This window comes from Chenopodium album, chromosome 5 (assembly GCF_948465745.1).
Source record: "Chenopodium album chromosome 5, dcCheAlbu1.1, whole genome shotgun sequence".
NCBI classification, from domain to species: Eukaryota; Viridiplantae; Streptophyta; class Magnoliopsida; order Caryophyllales; family Amaranthaceae; genus Chenopodium; species Chenopodium album.
In genome coordinates, this window is record NC_137838.1 from 36053562 (window position 1) to 36068920 (window position 15359).

General features: G+C 37.7%; 1 protein-coding gene across 1 annotated transcript in view; it reads left to right on the forward strand.

Moving 5' to 3' along the window:
• Positions 1 to 7194, forward strand: part of LOC145632830 (uncharacterized) — a 55570-nt gene extending 48376 nt beyond the window's left edge. Inside the window, exon 2 of the mRNA XM_081685162.1 lies at positions 7024 to 7194. Coding sequence (XP_081541288.1) covers positions 7024 to 7194 — 171 coding nt within the window. The remainder of the gene's footprint in view (positions 1 to 7023) is intronic.
• The last annotated feature ends 8165 nt before the right edge of the window (positions 7195 to 15359 follow it).

Genomic DNA, 15359 nt, shown 5'->3' on the forward strand with positions numbered 1-15359 from the left:
AAAGTTAACCACTAGTTGCATATAATTCAATAGAGGGTCTAGGTGGTAAATTTTGAAAGCTAGTTTATCCTCGGTTGAAAGGGAAGTGACCCATTGCATCAAACGTTGTTCAAAGTTCTTCACCATTGTTCAAAAAAAAAAGAGAGAATAAGAATTTAGAGAGATTAATTCTTTTTAGTTTCTTATATTACTAAGCGAATGAATGTGAGATGAGCAAAAGCCTACACGAAACTACGTTTAAATAGACCCAAGAAGGGCAAATTTTCGCAAATTTGGCTGAAAGAAAAGTTCACAAACAGGTAGCGCTCGCAACTCATGAGTTGCGCGCGACATCCGCGAGCAAATAATTAGATTTATTTGCGTATTTTGGCTTACATAATGACGGAATCTTCACAAAATCTTAAAACAAATCATACGCTTGCCTTTTAACCCTTTGTGTCCCTTTTCTTTCCTACTTTCTTATTTTCTTTTTATTTTCTTTTTTTTATTATTTTCCTACTTTCTTATTTTCTTTTTATTTTATTTTTTTATTATTTTCCTACTTCCTTATTTTCTTCTTTATTATTTTCTTCTTTTCTTCTGTCTCTTTTCTTTTTTGCTTTCTATTCACCTTCCCTATTCTAGTTTTGGTTATTTTTTCGAGGGGGGTAAGTCGGGAACCCTTTCCCTCCCTCGAATTTTTTTTGCTTTTTTTATAAAAATAATAATAAAAAGAATAATGTACACATGGAAACAAAAAAAAATAATAATGATAACATATATACAAATGTATCATATGTACAACAATGCAAAAAAATATATATACATTTGTTTCCTAAAAAAATAATATTATGTGTACAAAAGGAATCAGGGTGCTCGGCAACTACTAGACGGTTGCTGCACATCCTGCAAAATCCAAAACGAAGATTAATACACGAAATGTAATAATTTCATTGAAAAGAAGAGAAATAAAACTTACCGCGATCATCCGATGATCACGGCATGATAAAGTCATGAGGGCTCTCCGATAAGAAGCTCGGAAAGCACGTATAGTCCTCACCATGTCGTTCACCGTTTCCAGTGGAATCTGTTCCAAGAAAACAAGGATAGTTAGAAAACAAATGTATATGAAACAAAAAAATAAATAGAAATGTTTAAGTACATATACACAAAAGACGTACCGACTCAACCGTCTCAGGTACAAACGATATCCCCTCATCATCCTCCGCTGCTGGAAGGGTCTCATGAATTACCGATCCGACAACATCGGTATACATGATCTCCGCTAAAGGATGCACCCAACCACCTAGCTCGACCCGCTAAAAAAAAATATATGACAGAAAATGATAAAAGCGTCGAAGTTTCAAAAAATAAATAGAAACAAGGAAAAGAGAGAGTTAGAGTACTAACCGGAACAAAAGCTAGAAAAGGAGTCAGCCTGGATGCAATTTAAGCCAGATAAGAAACCTCTGGCAGCACCAGCTGCTCCACTGGATAACCAAGGATCGCCTAAGCTCGATCCTCCGTAGACAGCAAGTCCGGACGTAACATCCAGATCGGAGGATCCGCAGGAACCAAAGGCTCCTCTGACGAAAGCTGCAAGAGAACACGCTCGCCTAAAAACCAAGCGTCTGTCCTCTGGAGCACTGAGAGTCCCGGATAGAGGGCCCGAAAACGGCAACAAACCATGCCAGACCGGATAACCTCAGGGACTTCGACGATCAAACTCCAAGGATGGAGATCGATCTATAAAACACAACCACATGAAAAATCGTCAAAAATTAAATAAAATCAAAAAATACACATGTAGTTGGAATACTCACCGACGCACGAGTCACCGAAAGGATCCTCTGGCGAAAGTCGCCGGCAGAAGTGGCTCGTCTCTTCTTAATCGTGACCAATCAATGGTCGATAGGAAAACGAGCAGCCCCAAGCATCCTGGGGGCTAAGAAAGGCAGGTACAAATATCCCCAAGCCTGAAACCGAGAAAAGATAAGCCTAAAGGAGAAAAGCAAAAGTAATAACCGAAAGAAGCTTAAAACACGTACCTCAAGGATACGACCATGCCACGTAAGGGAGATCCGAGGAACCTCAGTAGATGCCGCGGAATCCATCACCTAGGTCGCCTTGCCTATAGCTGTAAGCATACGGGCATACGACACCTCTGCCCAACTCAAGTCACCTACTTGCCCCAAATCACTGAGGCAAATAAGTAACCCAATGGCAAAACGCTCTCCTCGATCACTCAAGATAGTGATGGAAAGAACGTGAGCAATGTATATCCGAGCCAGCTGCTCAGGTGTACACTACCGATCAAGCTCGTCAGCCGACAACTCGTTGGCAAGAACCGAGTACGGACAAGACTGCGAGACACGTGAAGGGTCGACGCAAGACGGTCCCCCACAAGGTCGCGCGGTCTCTCGTCTAATTCCTTAACGAACTCTATGACTATGGGCTCGCCTCGAAAAGGAAAACCTGTAATCATAGAGAAATCAAAAGGGGTAACCGTCATCTCTCCCCATGGATAGTGGAAAGTGTTTGTGGAATCCCACCAAAACTCCAGCAATCAATGAAGGAAAGCTGACGATGTAGGCTAACTCGATAAATCCCGAAAAGCCGCCAACTGGGAGTCAATCCCGGAAAGTGCCACAATCTCCTTTGCCACATCGGGCAAACTCTTAAAACGGACTCGCAGGTCACTCGAGCCGTATAAACTCATGATAGGCTCACTCTAAGGAAAATAAAAGAATAAAAATAAAAAAATGGTTATGGTTTAAAAAGGAGAAAGAACAAAGGAAAAAAGAAAGAGACAAAGGCACGAAGAACTCAAAATGTCGCGCCACCCTCTGATCGAGACATGATGGTCTGGGTCCCACTTAAGGACCCTAGGGTCCCAGTTGGGAGGAGCCTCCCAAAACACATCCTCCTGGTGACGTCAATTGGCTGCGACGCGTCGCTCTCGAACCTCCTCTCGAGGACGGGTCACCCTCTTCTTAGGGCGAACCGCCTCGTCAGGACCACCTAGAATCTCCTCAGCATCGACAAATGGAGGCGTGTCCATGCTATGATGGATAAAGTTTCTTTAATTAGTTTACGTTATTTCCTAAACTAAACTAATATACGTATTCTAGACCCATTTTGGCAGCATAACAGTTGCCGATAGGGCAAACACGAAAATCGAATGCCACCCATACTTGGGGGCTACGATACCTGCAGTTAAACTCAGTAAATGGGGGCTTCTAACACCCACAAAAGTCATCCTATACCAGTTTCAACTTAGTATTCAAGGGATTTTATTCCAAAATCTCAAAGAATCAGCTACTTCTAGACGAATAACAGTAATATAAACACAATTATCGTCTAACAGACAATCTTAAAGTTCGAATATGGCAAATATAGGCTAAGTATACACTTCGCGCCAATTTTTTCGGATTCAAAAAATTCAAAATATTAATTATGGAATTAAAACTAGTTCCAATACTACAATTGCTGCATAATTAACAAGTATAACCAAAATGAGTAAGCAAAATAACAGAAAATCAAACCAAATTCGAGTAGAATTGCAAAAAACGCACTCAGACGAAGAAATGCTCATACAAGGTTCAATACTTAACCATTTTTCATGAAATTTGTTGCAAAACACTCCTCAAACATAGTATAACAACATGGAACAAACAATTTCAAGAATAATGGACCTAATTGAAAACCCCCAAATTCAAAAAACTTACATTAGATTATGGCAAATATGAATAAGGGACGAGATCAACTTCCTTTAGCTTCGAATAACAAGAAAATCCGAGCTTCCTAGAGAGAGAAAGGGGCGAAAATGGCGAAGGAATGAGAAAGAAAGAGCGAAGTGAAAATCGCGCTCAACGATTTCATTTTACTAACATAAATGTCGCGCGCAACTGAATCTGTTGCGCGTGACATACTAGTGCAACTCCAAACGATGCGCGCGCCTGGCCAGCGCGACCCATTGAGTTGCGCGCAGATACTGATCACTTAAATGACTGGAATCTTGATTTTGATCTATTTGATCATTTTTTAACGGTTTTTACTCATTATTAGACGTAATGGCGCACAAATTATCAAAATCTTTGTAAATTGCTTTGCATATTGTAGTTTGTTTTCTTCATTGTTAGTTTTTTGCATCATTCTTGCATGCACACCGTGCTTTGTGCCTTCCCCAAGCAGACGTTTTGAACGTTTTTGTAAGAGTGCCTTAAGACGTTCCATGGTGGTGCTTTACATCAAAGCACCCATGGACAGGTTTGTCATTTTACTGTACTGACGTTACAAAGGTCCGTGTTTTCTTCTTTTTCCACATCCAAAGCAAAAAGGAAGGCGTTTTCATGCAGCGTAAAAATGCAAATGGCGTATCGTACGGCGCAAAATTGTACGGCGTAGGTGTTGCGTAAAATTTCACTTCAGCCCAAGCCTTGCGAGATCTACCTCTCGGAACTAAAAGGTAGAGAATTACTGTAGGTGTTAGCTCACGAGTCGGCAGGCGCGCTGAACCATCAGAAACAGGCACTTCTTGAATGGGAGCAAATACGGTAGTTAGTGCGTTTAATAACTTACCGGACAGTTAGGGTGTCTGACCACCCCTTATATAAAGAAGCGACGAGACGATGTCGCGCCTATGTAGTCATGTGCCCCCAGTCCTGAGACACGTGTACTCATCTTGTGGACAAAACTGCTGAGAGAGTTGTTGACTTTCTTCCCTCTCACTAGATTTTGATATATGCCTCCAGTCCTGAGACATGTATTTCTATCTTGTGGACATCCGGCTCGAATACCGGACCCGGCGCAAATACCAGACCATTTCGGCTCGAATACAGAAAACCCCTTTTCACCTTTTTTACTTTGTTAAAGTCAGGCTAAAGTTTCAATGACATATCGAGGGACTTTAGACCAACGATGACACGATTGAGAGGAAATCTTTCCCTTTTATCCTTTTAAAACCGATCTCTTCTCATGACTTGACATCACCCAAAACACCTTTACTTGTAAAGCGTTCTACAACTGCAAAGGATCAATCTAGATTCTTTAGCGCGTTAAGACTAGGAAAGTTTTTCTCTAGCCTTAATAGCTACTTATTTCAAACACTAAGTGAAACAAGGATTGTTTCGACATCCTTAAACATTACCAAAAGATTCTCTATCCTTAGAGAACTTCGCAGAATGAGTCTCGAATTTATTTCCTTGACTACTTTGATCATCGTCTATTCTAGAATCGATCAAAGAGGGGGCTAACTGTAGACATCTACTTTTGGCCTCCTGTCTCGACAGGAAGTGCAGTGATGATAAATAAAACCATTTTCATGTTGGATCAAAGTGAAGAATACTTAAGGAAAACTGGTTAAGCCACAAAACACAAAAGACTAGCCCAAATAAAAGATAAAAGCCAAAACAAGGGTCCAATTAACTAAACCTGATCATAATTAGGCATAAGCCCGTGCTTAAAACCCAATAATGACGGATTTAGGAGAGCCTAAGTTAAATTTTAATGCTACCGCAAAAAAAGCCGCACGCATCTCAAACAATCGCACTGGGCTGCTGAGCGCAACTAATTCAGTTGCGCACGACACCTAGCGCAACCTCTAGAGTTGCGCTGCGGAAGATTCAGAATTATACGAAAAATATAAAATCGAATCTTACGATAAAGCCGCGCGCAAGACAATTAGTTGCGCTGCCCATAGCAGCGCAACCTAATCACTTGCGCTGGGATGCCGCACGCAACTCATCCTGTTGTGCGCGACATCTGCTGCGGCAGAATGCCCGTAACCCTAAATCTAATCATTCCCTATAAATAAGAGCTTAAACCGAGGTTTAAACACACAGAAAATAACCTAAAACTCTGACAAAATACTTGTGAACTTGTGCAACCTAGCCCCTCTTGTCCTAAACACTCACCCCTTTTGATATTTTGTTACTACTGTGGAGGTTCCCCAACAAGAAGGAGTCCATAAGTATTCTAAACGGAGATCTAGCAAAGAGAAGTGGTAAATTCTCGAGCACTTAGTTAAATTACATTTATTTTCTTGTCTAAAAGAACCTTAATTAATTAATTAGTGTTGTTTAATCACCTTTAAAATAATTAATTAATCAATTCCACATAGTATCTTGCGTTAAATAAAGATAAGAATTGAATTAAATAATTGTTGGTTGATCACTTAAGCCAAGGTGAATATTGTTTCTTTTCTTGTCCTTTTCACGAATTTGATTAAATAAAGAATAACGACATTACGATGTAATTCCTACGTGAATCGGTATGTGTAAATAAAACCATCTAACATAGTTTTAGGTATCGCGTTGCATATAGTGTTTGGTGATGAAATTGTAATAAAAGGAAGAGCTAGTGTAGGCCGCACTAGGGCTAGGATAACGATTCCCCTCTAAAGGGAACATTATTTTAGTACCCTCGCTCCCGAACTCATTTCTGGGTTATAGACCAATTTGGGCATGGGTAAACTTATGATTCATGCTAATTATTCCATGAACTCCACATGGAAGAAAGGCATGAACGAGGTTTATGAGTTTTCCTAAAACTCATTGGCGACTCCCTACTTGTTTCTTACAAAAAAGCGTAATGATAAAATCAATTCTAATTCAAGGTCCCCCAAACAGTCAGGAATTCAAATCCTTCTACACCCTAACAAGTGTAAAGTCCTAGGCTTTTAAAGGGTCATGAGCATTTAAGGAGAGGACCCCTTACGATGGGAACCCCCTCCTTACAACTATCATGACTTCAAATGCAACATGTTGGTTTTCAGTATCTTGTCGTTCAAGCAAAACAAAATGTGTGCCTCAAAAGAGTTTACAGATATATAGTAATAATATTGAGCTTGGTAGCTTATTAGCTTATTATTTTACACATTTTCAGATTCATTCTTTATGTCGAGAATTTTCTTAGTAGTTTTGGAATTCTATATTCTTTGTAGATTATCTTCTTATTGTGTGCTTGATATATCTTGGTTTGAATCTTGCCAAACTATGTGAGTTAGTATGTTATAGCTTACGCCTTTTCTTTATTTCTCTGCAGCATGATACTATAACTGGAGATATTATCTTTGCCCTGCATCAGAAAAAGCTACCTAAGTTTAAGCGAAAGGGTGTAAATGCTTTATTGTCTGTAATTTTGCAGATGCCTGGTCTTGGTCAGTACAATGGTTCTATATATCAATCCATCCAGATCGAGTCGAAGTTTTGTTGATTACTTTGAAATTCACACAAGCAAGCGGAATGGGACTAATAGGGCTTGTGGTACGCAAGAGAACAATATTTTGAAAAGTGTTGATGTGGAAAAGGATAGAAGTAATTCTATTGCAAAAATCAAAGTTGTGGTATGCCTTTTTCATCCAACCTAAGTATAAAGATCCAACCTATGCCTTTTTAAAAAATTTGTGTTGTTACACATTCTCAGGCTAAGTTATTAATGAAATTAGTAGATCCAGTGGCGGACCTACACGTGTGCACAATGGGTCACGTGACTCAGCAGTGCCAAAAAAAAATTAAAAAAAATAAAAAAATAAAATAAAAACAATAAAGAACGGCTGAACGACAAAGGGCCAAAACGCGTGAAAGAAAGAATGGAAACCTCACAACCCTAAATCCCTCTCTCGCATTTGCCGCTACTTCGCCGGAGCAGCCAACCACGCCGGAGCAGCCTACCTTCAGTCTTCACACATTCATCCGTTCGTCGTTCAAACAACAGTTCATAATTCGTTCATGGTTCGTCGTTCATCCCTAAGGCCCGACTGGACTGTTGTCCTCCAACTCTTCAAGCCTGCCCGTAACGCCACCGAGCAGCCGTCTGTCTAGCACGGACCACCGATTGAAGGATTAGAAGGCAACTGAGCAAGGCGCCAGCAAGCAGCAAGGTATTTACACCTTTTAATTTGTTTTGTTAATTATAAATTTGTATAATTTTAGTCATTTGATTGATTAAATTGAACTAAATTGTTGATTTGTTGTTCATTTTTGTGTTAATTACTTAATTAATTATAATTTTAGATTTTCAGTCATTTATAAATTATAATTTCATAGTCTTGAAAATTTGAAATTGACAAAATGACAGGTTGTTGGCCTTGTTGCTTGTTGTAAATCTTGTAATGTTGTTCATTGTAACACCCTAGAAATTCCTTTCTTTAAATACCCACTCTACTCTTTTAAAAATACGATTTAGGAATAACTAAGACATTACCGCCACCGTGAAAACGGCTAAGGCAATTATCAAAGATACACAGCGGAAGACTCAAAATTAAAAACCGAACCCAAAGTCAACCAAACGAAAATAAAGTTCAAAACCAAACCAACAAGTCAAATAAAATCAAACTACAACTTGGAACCATTAAAGGCCCTTATTCAAAAACCGTTCCCAAATCAAACCTTTATGTTAGTCCACACATATCATAAATAAATAAAGCATAACACATTGTAATCTAATGAAAACTAATAGGATTCACTCTTCACTCATGCCCCATCATGATAATGCTTCAATACCTGAAAAGTTTATCTCTATTTGTTTCCACTACTCTCCATTAAAAATGGGTCATCATAGGGCCAAGATAAAGACATGGCCAAAAACACAAACACACAAAATCAGCAAAGCTGAGTACATAAGCGTAAGATAGCCACACTAACACGCTTTCACCTATCAACACACACTTACCTCATTGCACCTGTTCACAAACACACCAATCAACACAACAAAATGACTAGACCCTAATTAATTCATTTTGCATTGATTACGCATCGAACGGGTTTCCACCTATTAACCTCCCCCAAATAAATTTGAGGTTAACTGGCACGGGAGCTAACTGTGCCAGCGACAAAACCACACAAAGGTGGCGGGATTCCTGCGCATAATAATAAATAATAAAAAAGGAATATACAGTGTCCTATACTCCATTGGAAGTTATGGTTAAATATAAAACCCCATAACTTCCCCCATTGTTCATACTCAAGGTATATACGTTCCAAGAGTTTTGGTGCGTAATCTCTTTCACTTTACGTTATTTACATATTATTAGACTTGGTGATAACTCTCAAAGCATAATAAGTCAATCAACAATAATTATTCAATCAACACACATACCAATTTAATTCTTGAATAATTAGTGACCACATATTATTTTTTGTTGAATCCTTTTTAATTCTACCTCAGTGTCAAAGACACCTTAAACGCATAAAGCGCCAAAATCCTATCCCTCGGTGTTAAAAACACCTTAAGTGCACAAAGGCACCAACATACAATTTATTCCTTATGTACATAGACACTTATATAGCTCCTTCCTCATGCTTAAAGCATCAATAAAAATTATTTGAACCATAATAAAATTCCTTTTTAATATTCCAAAAATAATCAAACATGTAGTTTAATTAATCATGCCTTCTAACATGCCATAAATAAAATTGTGGTTCAAACGCAACATGCCCAAAATATAATCTTCCAATCTAAAACCATCACAAATAATTCATGCTTCACAATTCAATCACAAACACCATAAATTCACAATTCCATACATAAACCTTAGCATGATTCTACTTGTAATCAATTACAAACAAACCTATCATGATTCTACATCACCAAAATATGCTAAGTACGCGTACGTACCTTGAGTACGTTATTAAAACTGCCACGACTAGTAGAAATCGCTTACTTCAAAGTCTCCTACACATTAAATCCATAATAGAGTATTAATATCCACTATAAATAAATTTCCAGCAATATATAATATTTTAAAACCCTTCATAATTTAGTTAGAATAAGCTGAAATTATATTTAAAACACCATAAATTAAGTCTCAATTAATGGGTAATTAAAATTTCTTCAAGAACCCTAATATCAAGTGTTCTACATAAAATTCCAGCACTTTATTATACTTAAAACTTGCTGTAATTTGGTTTTAAAACACTTAAAATAAAGGCCTACCCTATTATACATCATAATCTTTCAATAAATCATGAATCAAGAACCTAGGGTTTCAAAAATTGGGGCTTTTTAATTAAAAACCAAATCTGAAAATTAATTCACACAATTACAATAACCAAACATCAAAATTAAATCTCCAAACTCATAATTTATAATTAGACTATAGCATAGATTAGTTTTAGGTAATAAAGATTTGATTTTTTTAAAAAAGAAAACCTTTTTTTTTCGAAAAGGGGGATGCCGACAGCAGGGGGTCGGCGCCACTGCCGGTGGTCGCGCGCTGCTGCCGGCTGCCGGCTGGTGCTGGTGGCCGGCGGCCCACCGGTGGTGGTGGTGGCTGCCGGTGGTGGTGTGCACGGCAAGAGGGGAAGGGAAGGAGAAAGAAAGAAAAAAAAGAAAGAGAAAAATAAAGAGAAAAGGGAGAGAAGTTTACCTTGGGTTTTCTCCACTCTGGGCAACGTTGAATTGCCTCATAAGAGGGATATTTATACCCCTTCTCTATCTCCCCTTTTACCCTAAATTTTCCTCCTTTAGTTTTTCCTAATCCCTTCCCTACTAAAACTTGTTAAAAATCATAATTTCTTAAAATAAAACCCCAACTTCTATTAATTAATTAATTAAACGACTTTTCCTTTTTTGTAAAATATTCCCAATTTACATGGGATAAATAATTAAAACATCATAGGTAAAATGCTAGAGTTATTTAAATACCCTTATAAAATATATATATTAAATAAAATACATATAAAATTTATATATATTAAATAAAATACGTATAAAAATATGGGGTATTACATTCATTGTGGATTTGTGGTGTGGATTTGTGGTGTTGAAATGCAGAATTGTTGATTAGGTGGTCATTTGATTCAGATTTGATTGATATTTGAATGTATTATGTGTATTCAAATTAACTGAAATTGTGCAATGTGTATATATGATTGTATAAATGAATTGCTGATTTTTTTTGTAATTGCTTATTTGCTTAAATGATTTTCAGAATGAAGCTGAAACGTACTCCAAATAAAATGCAGAATATCGCTAGTTTCTTTGCTAAATGTAATCCTCATCCTCCTAGTCAACAAAATTCTTCTCCAAATGAACAAATTTCCACTCCACATCATACTAGTGAACAACATACCTCTCCCACACACAATTCACCTCAAATTTCCCCTCAAAGATCACCTCATAATTCCACTCACAACTCCCCTCAAAATTCCACTTACAACTGCCCTCAAAATTCCACTCACAACTCCCCTCAAAATGAAGTGGAACACTCTGGTCCTCTTAATGCTTCGGGAGATGGTGTTAGATTAAGTGAAAATGATCTTGCCAATCTTCCTCACGACCCGGGATTGAGAAGAAAGATGAGTGATTTCCATCCTGATGATAGAGACTTAGTGAGGAGAACTTATATTCAAAAAGGGACATGCCAACCTAAAAACCATGTATTTCCTCAAAGACTCATTGGTCCTAAAAAACGTCGATTTTGTGAAGTGGTTTGAAACTTGGGGTTCTTGGCTTGAATATAGTGTGGAAAAGGATGTTGCCTATTGTTTCATTTGTTACTTATTCAAGGATGAAAATGTATTTGGAGGTGATGCATTTGTTACTGATGGTTTTCGATCTTGGAATAGATTAGACATACTAAAAGCTCATGTTGGTAAGCACATGAGTGCTCACAACAATGCCGTGTTAGCTATGGATCTGTTCAAGAAACAAAAGTCAAGCATCACCACTGCATTTTCAAAACAAAGCAAGGAGTCTATGAGTAACTATACGAAGCGATTGGAAGCATCAATTATTTCTGTACAATGGCTTTTAGTTGGAGCATTGCCTTTTCGAGCTCACGATGAAAAAGAAACTTCTTCAAACAGAGGTGATTTTCTCAGACTTTTGACTCTTGTTTCAGAACTACATCCTGATTATTCAAAAGTTTGTTTGAAAAATGCTCCTGGTAATTGTCAACTTACTTCTCCGGTTGTTCAAAAAGACATCATAAATGCATGTGCAAAATAAACTGCTAAAGCAATACTTGAAGATCTTAATGGTGGCTTTTTTGCTATTCTTGCTGATGAGTCGGCTGATATTTCTGATAAGGAACAAATGGCTCTTTGTTTGAGATATGTAAATAAAGAAGGAGAAGTGTGTGAACGTTTACTTGGTATTGTGCATGTTGGGGATACAACTTCTTTAACTCTTAAGGCTGCTATTGAGTCATTATTAATTCAACATTCTTTGTCTTTCTCTCAAGTAAGGGGTCAGGGTTATGATGGGGCTAGTAATATGCAAGGTTCAATTAATGGCCTTAGAACCTTAATAGAGAAAGAATTTAAACAAGCATACTTTGTTCATTGCTTTGCTCACCAACTTCAGTTGACTCAAGTTGCACTTGCTAGAAAGAATCCTGATTGTGCTTGGCTCTTTAGTGACATGCTTGCTCCTCTCGTGAATTTTGTGGGTTGCTCACCAAAGAGGAAAGAATTTATTCGTGAAAAACAAGCTCAAGCAGTTGTTGATGCATTATCCCTAGGTGAACTTGAAACGGGTTCGGGTTTAAATCAAGAACGGGGGTTAGGAAGACCTTGTGACACCCGTTGGGGTTCCCACTTTAAAACACTTGTAAATGTTCTTGATATATTTCCTTCAATCCTTGGCTCACTTGATGACATTGCTAAAGCTGCCGAAGCAAATGGCAGATGATTTTAACAGAGCACAAAGTATTAATGGTTGGTTAATGACTTTTGATTTTGTGTTTGTGGCTCACTTAATGGTTACTATATTTGCAATTACAAATGAGTTGAATGTGGCTTTACAAAAACATGATCAAGATATTGTTAATGCAATGGCCATGGTTAACGTAACCAAGACTAATTTGCAAGAGTTGAGAGATGCGGGATGGGATTCCTTTATGGAAAAGATCTTGTCTTTCACAACCAAATATGAGATTGAGGTTCCAGATATGAATGCGACATATGTTGTTCCCGGGAGAAGGATGTTTAGAGGTAAGCGTCCGGGAGTGTCAAATATTCATCATTTTTGAGTTGAGGTATTTATTAGTGTCATTGATCTTCAGTTACAAGAGCTTGAAAATCGATTTCCCGAGATAAGTAAAGAACTTCTTGTGTGTATGTCTTGTTTTAGTCCAGTTAATCGGTTCTCTTCTTTTAACAAAGTTAAATTGACCAAGCTAGCAACATTCTATCCAAATGAATTTTCAAGCTCGGAATTGATTTACTTTGAACACACACTTCAAAATTACTTTGTGGCCATTAGAGATGATGAAAGGTTTTGGAATTTGAAGAGTCTTAGTGAATTGTCAAAGAAACTCGTTGAGACGGGATTGTCCGAAACTCATAGTAGAGTATACTTGCTTTTGAAGTTGCTGTTGGTTCTCCCCGTTGCAACGGCAAGTGTTGAAAGAGTGTTTTCTGGTATGACGATCGTGAAAGATAAATTGCGTAATAGCATGGGAGATCAAATTTTGAATGATTGGTTGATTACTTTTCTAGAAAGTGATTTGTTTTCGAATGTTAAAATAGATCACATTATTGATCGATATCAAAATATGAAAACTCGTCGTGAACAATTGTAATAGTTTATTGTACTATGTGATTGTAATATATTATTTGTAGTACTTTTAGTTTGTAAGATGAATTATTTAGGTACTATTTGGTTATAGTATGGATTATTTTTTTTTTATTGAATGATTGAAATGAAGGTTGTTGTCATATATATATTTTTGTTAGTATTTTTGGATTTGAAATTTTTTTTTTCTTTTACAGGTGATCAATTATTCAGGGTGACTCACAAGGACGGAAATCCTGGATCCGCCACTGAGTAGATCTAACCTCTTCTGATGATCTATTACCAGGTCCACTTCCTCAATAGCTTGGGAGTTATGTTTTATAACAAATTGGAAACTGTGAAGTACATATGGGTGAGTGGAATGCTATGGGTTGATGTTTGGTGTATATTGGAAAAATAATCTGTTTCTTAATGTATTGGTTGAAAATCCCCGAAAGGCACTTTATTAATACGCAAAATTAAGAATGAGTGACAGTGTGAGAGAGGGAGGGGGAAGGGGAAGGGATAAGTAGACGCCGGGTGGTAATTTAAAAATAGCAATATCGTAAAAGGAGAGTGAAAAGCCAGAGAAGTAGAGAGTTTAGAGAAGAGTGAGAGAGATAGAGAGGAATAAAGAAAAAAAGAGAAGTTTAATCGATTATTTTAAGTATGAGATGACTATAGGCAAGTAGGAAGATACTTTCTTAGATTTTTCATAAGCTTAATTTTTTTTATTTTTTTTTTTGAAAAGAGCGTAGAAAAGGGAGTGAGGAAGGGTGAAGGAAGTAGAAGGAGTGCAGAATACTTTTAAGAGACATAAGTAAACATTTTAAAACTTAAAAAGTACTCCCTCCGTTTTTAAATACTTGTTCCATTTCTCCATGCGCGGAGTTTTAGGAGAACTTGGAGAAAGTAATAAAAAAATGGAGGTAGTGGGTAGTTGAGAAAATAAAAAATTGTAAAAAGCAAAAGTAAAGGAAGAATAGGAGGAGAGATAGTATTATATTGGGTCCACCAAATGTGAGAAATGAATTAAATAGTGTAAAAGCTTTCCAAAAAATGAAATGGAGCAAGTATTTAAAAACGACAGGAAAAGAAAAGTGGAGCAAGTATTTAAAAATGGAGGGAATATAATACAACTATTAGCAGTAGAAATATACTTCCTTAAATTTGCATTGCCATTAAAAATAATTTTAAGGAGAGAAAGGAACATTAGTGAGAAGGAGAAGGAAGGTGGAAGAAGCAGAGCACAACACTTTTTGGATACGAATTTAAGAGTAGTAGTAGCAGTAACAGTAGCAGGGCACCAGCAGTAGTAGTAGCAGTGGTAGTAGTATTGGTAGTAGTTGTTTAGGGTAAAAATACCCTAGACACGTGGACCAATGAGAGGAAGCCACATGTCGAGCTCAGGATGGCCCACGTGGCTTAACATCCTCTTGACACTTGGCGCCCTCAGATATGCCTCTGAAATGGCGGCCTTCAAAGGCCCAAATCCCTAGAAGCGCCGTAAAACGGCGCAGCCCACTAAAATCTAGGTCAAGTGACCTAGGTAGGGGCACATTCTCCAACGACCCTATAAATAGGGAGATATTTCCCCATTTTGGGGACAGATTGAATCATTTATTACTTCTTTATTCTCTTACATCAGAGAAAGACCTGAGCTTGGAATCCGAGCAGATACCCACCTAAATTTCCGTTCTCTTTATTCCGTTTCAAGTTACTAACTTGACCGTCGGAGGCGGAGCTCCAACCACCCGGAGTCTCCGTTATTTTGCAGGTGCAGCTCAGCCGGATCAGACTTCGTGACGTAACTCTCCCAAGGGACAAAAACACCCAAAACATTTGGCGCCTTCTGTGGGGAGAGTACCTCGAAGATGGTT